The sequence below is a fragment of the Peromyscus californicus genome, unplaced genomic scaffold (genome assembly GCF_007827085.1).
Source record: "Peromyscus californicus insignis strain IS unplaced genomic scaffold, ASM782708v3 Scaffold_7__1_contigs__length_154581171, whole genome shotgun sequence".
NCBI lineage: Eukaryota > Metazoa > Chordata > Mammalia > Rodentia > Cricetidae > Peromyscus > Peromyscus californicus.
Window position 1 is genome coordinate 122,115,764 of NW_026294595.1, and position 9,370 is coordinate 122,125,133.

Below are 9,370 nucleotides of genomic sequence, written 5' to 3' on the forward strand. Positions count from 1 at the left end.
ACCTCCCCAGCCATGGACTCTTAACCAAGATTACAATACCAGGCATGAAATTCCCTCCTGCGGAGCAGGTTCAAATCCAGCATAGAGAAGTAAGTTACCACATGACAGGTGTGCTACTATTGTATCAATGGGCAGATCTTGCCTGGCAGATCAATCTTGTGACACGCAGGGTCCAGGGTTGGATAAGACCACTGATGCCCTTTCTCCCCCAGTAGCCTTCTTTCTGACACCATGAAAGCTAGTCAGCAGGAAAGAAGTTCTTTCTATGCTTGGTTTGAGATTTGTTTTTCTTTGTCCCGCAGCCAAAGCGTGTGGCATCTTCAACAATAGTGTCAACTGTCAGTATTGCTTTGGAGAGCAGTAACTTGTAGTTAGATATCCTGTGCCTTGTTTCTTAGGTAGGGTTTCTGTTGCTTTGATTAAACACCATGACCAAAAGCAACTTGGGGAGAAAAGGGGTTTATCCATCTCACACTTTCACATCACATTCTATCATTGAGGAAAGTCCAGCCAGGAACTCAGGCAGGAACTCAGAGTCAGGAGCTGATGCAGAGGCCACAGAAACATGCTGCTTACCAGCTTGCTCCTCACGGCTTGCTCAGCTTACTGTCTTACACAACTCAGGATCACCAGCCCAGAAGTGACACCACCCCTAGTGAGCTGGGTCCTTCCGTATCAATCATTAATCAGAAAATGTCCTACAGACTTGCATATAGGCTAATCTTATGGAGGCATTTTCTCAATTCAGAGTCCCTTTTCTCAAATAACTCCAGCTTGTGTCAAGTTTACTTAAAACTAGCCAACATATTCTGTGTTGTGATTTTCATTTAACAACTCATGTCTTCTCAAAGTACATTGTCCACCTAGGCAGGATAATTCTGTTCAAACTATCTTTTTACAGTTATAATTTAAAGTTAGCTTACTAACTAGTAAGTTAATTAAAGCTTTTTAAAAATAAATATCTTTGGATTTGGTTAACCTAATCACTACCCTCTTCTCTTTCCCCTCCGTGCTGAATCAGCTAACCCCTGGGATTCTCCTTGCTTCTTTCATATCATGTTAATTTTACTATCCTGCCAATTATATTTTTATTTAGGTTTTGAGACAGTAGGTTTCCATACAGCTTTTCATACCCCAATCCTTTGGATTAGCCCTCTTTTCTACATCATGATTTCTTCCATACTTCAGTGCCTCTCCTTGTTTAAGCCTTTCTGCCCCCAGGAGGTATCTTCTGAGAAGGTTCTGTGAAGTTGGCTTGTGGCAGCTCTTCCTAATGTAATGACACTAGTTTGCTTCTCTCTTGCTGTGATAAAAAAAAAAACCCACCAAAGCAACTCTGGAAGGAAAAGGCCTATTTCATCTTACACTTCCACGTAACTACCGGTATGCCCTCAAGGGAAGCCAACACAAGAAGAACCTGTGGGGAGATAGGAACGGAAGCAGAGCCAATGGAGGGACACTGCTTACTGGCTCATTCTTCTTGGCTGGCTCACCTTGCTTGCTTCTACCACCCAGGACCACCTGTCCAGGGCTGGCACCACCAGTGAGCTGGGCCCTCCAACACCAATCATTAACCAATAAAATGTCCCCTGGGTATGCTCAAAGGCTAGTCTGTTGGAGGCAATTTCTCAGCTGAAGTTCCCTTTTCCCAGGTGACCCTAGTTTGCATCAAGTCAGAAATTAAGCAGCACACCCAGGAATCACCTGCTGCTGCCTCGCCGGCCCCCTCGCCATTCCTCTCAGGACGATGCGTCACAGTCTCCTGTATACTAGTCTCACTACTGATTCCTATTGTATGGAGAAGGCTGGCATTTACATCTTTTATCCAAGTCGATTTGCAAGGAAGATGTTGTGACTTTAAAGGAGTCACATTGTTCAGAAGTATAAATAACTACTCTGTATGTGTTTGTGTAGACACACTTAAGGTATTTTATTTGATCCACAAATAATTCAATAACATATCACTGGAGAACAAATAAGACAATGAAGATGTATGCAGGAAAGAAAGCAAACCTCCCATCCAGACCCCTCCATCCCACTTGAATCCCGCTTCCCTTCCCAGAGGCACCTGCTGTTATACTTCAGCGTCCAATTTAGTGTCTGTATGTTTTCTACACATTTACATTCACAAATATGTACATACAGATTGTGTCATTTACTTTCCTCAGAGCTGTGACCAAACGATGAATAAAAGCAACCTAAAGGAGGAATGGCTTATTCTGGCTCATGGTCAAGAAATGCAGTTCATTATGGTGGGGATGGCAAGGTGGTGGGCAGTTAGCACGATAGGTCACATCTAGACAGATGAATAGGAAGCTAAGAGACACTTTTATGGAAGTGGGGCTAGGTGCTAACCCCTAAGGCCCACTTCCCAGTGGCCCACTTCCTCTAGTGGGGCCTTATGTTGCTAAAGGGTCTATAAACTCCCCCAACAGCACCACTACCTGAGAAACAACTGTTCAAACACATGATCATGCTGGAGGGAAGCATTTCATATTCAGCCATAACAGAGACAACAGTCTTCTTATTGGGACTTAATTCTTGTGTTTGGGCTTCTGTATTATTGTATCACCTTCTTTCCCTGTGCCACCCCCATTTTGCTGCTTTAATGTGATGAGTCTTAAGGAACAGGAAATAGCCAGGCAGCAGTAGTGCACGCCTTTAATCCCAGCTCTCGGAAGGCAGAGGCAGGCGGTTCTCTGAGTTTGAGGCCAGCCTGGTCTACAGAACGAGAGATCCAGGACAGGCACCAAAACTACATGGAGAAACCCTGTCTCAAAAAAACCAAAAAAAAAAAAAAAAAAAAAAAAGAAAGAAAAGAAAAAGAAAAAGAAACAGGAAATATTTCTTCCTTCCATTTCCCATTCCACATGGAAATGCTTTAGTTTACTTTATCCTAAAGGCTGCTGTATAGTATGGCATGGTTCAAATACATTGCATTTGGGTGTCTGTAGTGTGCTAACTCCTCTGTGGATATATTTAGCCTGCCTGGGTCTAAAGTGTAGCTTCTCCACCAGTTGATACACATTTGAACTTCAATGAGTCGCTTAGCATTTCTAGGCTCCAATGTTTTTCATTTGTGCCCTTGTTTTATTGGCTGGGAAAAAAGAGGGAAATTATTGAAGTCATCCTGTCCCAGTAAGCAAAAATAAATAAAAAAATAAAAATTAAAAAATAAATAAATAAATTTAAAAAATAAATATATAGACACTATCTTCCATGTTATTTCCAGACTTTAGCAAGGCAAGGGAATAATTTGAATTGCACTGAACTCTCTTCACTGGCCACAGACTTCTAGGCAACAAAACCTATGTCTTAAAAGCACCAAGCTGAAGAAATTTTTTTTTATTTATTTTCCTTAAATGTCCATTTCACAATTGCCTAGGCTTTAGGCAGAGATCAGTTGATTTGGACGATTCTTTATTTTACCTTGGCATGTCTTTTATCAGAAATCATATGAGAACTTTTTAATTTATGGGCTTTTATTGCAATCCTCAATTCACCCTGAGTAGTGTATTATTAAGAGTTCTAGAGGTTCTTATTGTCCCTTATCAAAGAATTGTATCTCAGTGCAATTCATCTGTAGTCACTCTTCACAGAAAGAATCTTTCATATTCTCTTTCCTTCATCATACAACGACAACTCTTGAATACATCATTATTCCACAATGAGCTTATAAATTATTATCATTAGGCAATTTTTCATATAATCTGATTTTATAAACTGTTTCTTTTTATTATCGTTAGAGGGAAACCAGTAAATGCATCTGTCTGTTTTGATCCCCACTGATAACAGTAATAGAAAAACTAAGTAAGGACATCTTACTGAGCTACCAACACACCGGAGATGCGACGACTTCAGACCGGGCCATGCTCGTGCGGACGGTCAAGCACCCTGGCTCTCTCTAATGGACACCACAATTGCAACCTGTCCTGCCAGCTTTTAGTCTGGTGTATGTGTGGTGCTGAGGCTTGAAGCCAGGGCGTGTGCAGGGTAGGCAAGCACTCTATCACCACATCGCATCCTCAACCTCCCAAGTGTCTTCTTTAAGTGTATTATTTTCTTCTCATAGAAGCGAGTTCTGAAAATGCTAACATACAACTTTGTTTTATTTTATGTGTATGGATATGCTGCCGGCTCTCACGTCTGTGTACTGCATGCATGCTTGGTGCCCATGGAAGCCAGAAGAGGGCATCAGATTCTCTGGAACTGGAGTTACAGACAGGTGTAAACTGTCATATGGATGCTGGGAATTGAACTCTGGTCTTCTGGTAAAGCAGGCAGTGCTCTTAACCACTGAGCCATCTCTCCAGCCCCATTATACATATTTTCAAATGAAGAGAAAGACACATGAACTACATAGGAGTATATAATTTACTGTGTGAAATGGTAACCTAAGAAAGAGCTTCCAACATCCACCTCTGCATTGTCCCGCTTACCCCTTCTTAGAGAACACAGACATTTTTTCACATGAAAGTGTAGACCTTTTCTCAACTAAAAGCTAGAAGACACATTTCCTACATGATTTCTATTTTATTTTATTTATTGCTGAAGATGGAAGCCAGGGTTCATACATTGCTAACCATGTGCTCTGTCACTGAGCCACACCCAGCCCATTCCCAGCATGGCTGTAGGTTGGTTTTATTCTGTAGAACATAGGTGAAGGTGAAGATGCCCTTCATCTTCTCTGTCAGCCTTGCTAACTTCCAGCCCCTTGTGACATTGTTCAGGTTAAATGTGCTTTCAGCCGGCCGGTGGTTGGGACAAATCTCTCCCACTCGCATCCCCCAAGTAAACACTTAGAGGCTTATATTAATTAAAACTGCTTGACCATTAACTCAGGCTTTCCACTGACTAGCTCTTACACTTAAACTCAGCCCATTTCTGTTCATCTATATGTTACCACGTGTTCCATGGCTTTACCTGTGTGCTGTTACATGCTGCTCCCTGGATGGCGGGCTGGTGTCTCCTGACTCAGCCTTCCTCTTCCCAGAATTCTCCTTGTCTGCTTATCTAGCCTATCCTTCCTACCTGGCTACTGGCCGATCGGTGTTTTATTAATCCAGTGTACAAAAGCGTTACTCCACAGCAATGAACCGTTGCTCTTTTGCAGTAGGGCCTACCAACTCTGGTCTTCTGACAGGAGCCAGTTTGTCCTATGTGTCCCAGACTGATGACCAGTACTGCTAATCGCCACCCCCAGATCTTTAGACATTGCAAATGTCTGCTATGATTCTATATAAGTGGCATAGATGCAATGGAGCAAATTCCAAAATCACGTGGTTTGGGTATTGACTGAAATATTGAGGCTTCGTAAACACAGGCCTATTTTATTTCTCTAAATTTCCTCAATTTCATGTCTCTTATTAACATTTTATGTTTCCCAGGAAGGCTTTATGTATTGCTTGTTAAGTTCATTTTTTCCCAGAACATTTTGCAGTGCTTTTGCTACGGAAAAAAATATTTTCTAATTCCAATGTAATTGGTTATTGTTGGTAAAGAGAACACTACCAATTTCTTGTGTATTTATCTTGCATACAGAAATCTTATTGCACTCTTTCATTAAATATAATTGTCTGTGAACCTCTTAGAATTTTCCATGCAGATAATCATAATTGTCTGCAAATAGACACAATATTAACCTATCACTTGGTATTCTTACACCTTTTACTTCTTTTGTTTTCTTACTTAAAAACTTTCTTTTCATACAATATATTTTGATCATGATTTTTTCCTTTCCCTTATCATTGAATTGTCTAAGACCTCCAGGAAAATGCTAAATGAGGACCTGGATAGAGAGACACTATCATGTCGCAAACAAAGACCCGATTTGCCCAAGGCCACCTGATGAACTAGAGGCAAACGAAAGCTGGGTTCTCAGGTTTGCAAACTCTTTATTCTTTTCTGCTTCTTTGCTTTTGGTTAATGTGGCTTAACATAAAAATAATTTGCTATCTGAACTCTTTTGATTTAAAACTCTTAATAGTCAAGAGAAAGTTTGAATACAGTATATCAGGACATTGACCCCCATGTGAGGCCTCTGTTATTTTCTTTGGTTGTAAACACATTTGTTATTACAAATGATACCTACATTTGGTGTATTTTGATCAGAGAAATCCATGGAGTAAGGTCATTTTGTTAGTGAGAGAGATTAAGAGGATGTGGGAGAGTCCTGTAGTGAAACTATGACCCATCACTTAAAATTAAAGATGCACCTGTGTTAGAGACTTTGTAATATCACTCCAGGGCATATTTGTAGCAATGTTCTGACCTGCATATTATTACCTTCATTTTGCAGATAAGGAAACAATGTCAGGATATCAAGCAAAGTGCTCAAGGCCTCTGAGTCTAAGCTTGCAGAGCCCTGATTCCAACCCAGGCTGGGTACAGAGCTACCTGCCCTGCTAGATGCCACTGGGCAGAGACACTTTTGGAAGTAGCGTAGGACAAGTTCAGATTCTGTTGAAGAGTCAGGACTGAATGCTTGTCGTTACTTTAGCTGAAAGAAAACTCAATAACAGACAAAAAGCATGAGAAATGAAGGAAGCTGTTTTTTGGCATCTCTTTCCCATAAATATATTGGAAATAACAGCATTCAATTTAGAAAATGCCTCCAGTAGTCTGGACATGTGGCATATTATGCATGTCTTCTCTATAAAACGAATGTGGACAAAAGGTCCATGCTGTTTTAGTGGCTGGGAAACTGGGTTTCCTGGAGATAGAAGGACAGCTCACAAGTTGCTGAGCCAGGTCGGACTCTGTTCTGTGCACCCATTGCCCACGTGTGGGCGAGTCAGCCTAAAGCTTTGGTCCTGTTGGCTTTCCAGTTGACACAATGTGCTTCGACAGCTGAACTTTAAGGAATCATTTCCATCATTATACAGTTCATGGAAGCGGAGAGGGACTTCTGTAAACACGAGTACATGTTTCCAGACAGAGGAGAGATAATATCCATGACAAACAGCCATTATCTGGAACATCTGTTGAGATGTTCCTCCTGGCTCTAAATAATGCATGGCACATTGTGCTTCAGGTGTACTGCAAACGCTCCAGCTCTGCCCGGGTTTCCTGCGATCTCTGGGTGTGATGAATGAGATATCTGTTGATCGTGGAGTATGATGCTTAATCAAGCACTTTGGCTTCTGATCAAATTTTCTATATTTTTAAGCTATAATTATAGCTATAACCAACACTACTTATCTTGCTTTATAATTTGCATAGTGATTCCACATTCAGGCCCTCTAAGCATTTAATGTTCCAAACAGCTCTGCTCAGCCATTGTTAATATGGTCCTCACAACAAGGTTTCTGAGCCTGCTCACATGTATTGACAAGGACATTGTCCTTTGAGGGGAGGAGGTTTTCAAAATATGATTTAATGTGCTCCTGTTCAGGCTTAACTGTGCCCAGAAAAGAGAACAAATGCACATAAACAGTTGGCTGGATGGCTCTGGGGAAGATTTTTAGAAAACTGTTACTCTTTTTTGTATGCTTAAATTCCCTTCTATTTTTTAAATAATTAAATTTATTTATTTATTTTACATCCTGACTGCAATTTCCTTTCCCTCATCTCCCCCATTTCCTCCCACTCTACCCCCCTCATCCATTCCTCCTCCTTTTCTGTTCAGAAAAGGCCAGGCCTCCTATGGACATCAACAAAACATGGCATATCAAGTTGCGGTAGGACTAAGCACCTCCCCTTGTATTAAGGCTGGGCAAGGCATCCCAGTATGAGAAATAGGTTCCTAAGAGCCAGCCAGACAGCCCCTGCTCCCACTGTTAGAAGTCCTTCAAGGAGATTGAGCTACACAATGGTCACATATATGCAGAGGGCCTAGGTCAGTCCCTGGTTGTCAGTTCAGATTCTGTGAGCTCCTACAAGTCCAGGTTAGTTGATTCTGTGGATTTTCTTGTGATGTCTTTGACCCCTTTGGCTTGAACAATCCTTCCTCCAAATTCCCTTCTGTTTAAAACAGTTTGATTTATTTATGCATGTCATTTGTGTGTGTGTGTGTGTGTGTGTGTGTGTGTGTGTGTGTGTGTGTGTATGTGTGTGTATACTAGAAGTCAACATCAGATGTCTTTCTTCATGGTGTTCCACCTCATTTATTTATTTTAAGGGGAGTCAGAATTTATTTATTTACTTATACCTATTTATTTATTTGTGTTGCCAGGGCATGCACACTGCCATAGGGCACAGGCGCAGATCAGAGGCTGGGCTTTGGGGATTGAACCCAGGTCCTTAGGATTGGTGGCAAGTGCCTTTACCCTATGAGACAATTTGCTGATCCCTCTATTTTAGTTTTAGAGACAGGGCATCTCACTGAACCTAGCTGGCTAGCCAATTAATTCCAAGAGATCCACCTGTCTTTACCTCTAATCCCCACCCCCACCCCCAATGCAGATGTTATAGAGTGAACCACTGCACCCAGCTTTTATGTGGGTGACAGGAATTCAAATTCAGATTTTAATGCTGATACAGTAGGCACATTACAGACTAAGTCATGTCCCCAGGTCCTAAAATTTTAATTTTAATGTATGCATATGTAGCAAGCTTTCTTGTCAGACTATCTTTGGACTGCCAGCCCACAAATAATGACCAGGAGACTTACTATTAATTATGAAAGTGCAGCCTTAGCTTAGGCTTTTTTCCCAACTAGCTCTCATAATTTACTTAACCCATATTTTTTTTTGAAACTCAGAGAATTTGTTTATTTCCTCCCCCAAAACCAACTGCAATCGTAAGAGGTGAGTACAAGCTCATGATTTTATTGTCTTCATAACAAGATCAGCTTAGAACTGGATCACCTGGCCCTTTCTCTTCTTATTGCCTCCCAGTTCAAAGTGCTTGCATCTCTTAATAGCCAGCATCCTCTTCGATCTGCAGTTGGGCTCAACACACTCAAGTCTCAGCACAATCTTCTTTGTCATTTTAGTCTTTTTGCGGAAAATAGGCTTAGTCTGCCCACCATAGCCGCTCTGTTTCCTGTCATAGTGCCGCTTTCCCTGGGCATACAAAGAATCCTTGTCCTTCTTGTACTGGGTCACTTTGTGGGGTTGGTGTTTGCCACATTTCTTGCAGAACGTCCGACGGGTCTTAGGAACGTTCACCATGTTGGCGGGAGCGATATCGGCACAGAAAGCTTAACCCATATTTTTTTAATCTACATTTTGCCACATGGTCTGGTTACCTCTTCTTAGTACAGCACATTCGACTTGCTTCCAGTCTGCTGGTGAAATCGCCCACCTAGAGTCTGTCTCCCAGTTTCTCTCTCTCTCTCTCCAGAAATTACACCTATCCTCTTCTGCCCAGTTATTGGCCATTCAGCTCTTTATTAAACTGTGGTGGTATTGTGTTCCCCAAAATATTG

At 41.5% G+C, this 9,370-nt stretch overlaps 1 protein-coding gene across 1 annotated transcript; it reads right to left on the reverse strand.

Moving 5' to 3' along the window:
• Positions 1–8,690: 8,690 nt before the first annotated feature.
• Positions 8,691–9,113, reverse strand: LOC128100585 (60S ribosomal protein L36a-like). The gene has a single exon (XM_052722904.1). It carries the CDS (start codon positions 9,111–9,113, stop codon positions 8,793–8,795), a length of 321 nt encoding a protein of 106 aa, XP_052578864.1. The 3' UTR covers positions 8,691–8,792.
• Between the last annotated feature and the right edge of the window lie 257 nt (positions 9,114–9,370).

Bases quoted from the DNA above. Each gene is read 5' to 3' on its own strand.
- LOC128100585 (XM_052722904.1), bottom strand. From the start codon at position 9,113: ATGGTGAACGTTCCTAAGACCCGTCGGACGTTCTGCAAGAAATGTGGC.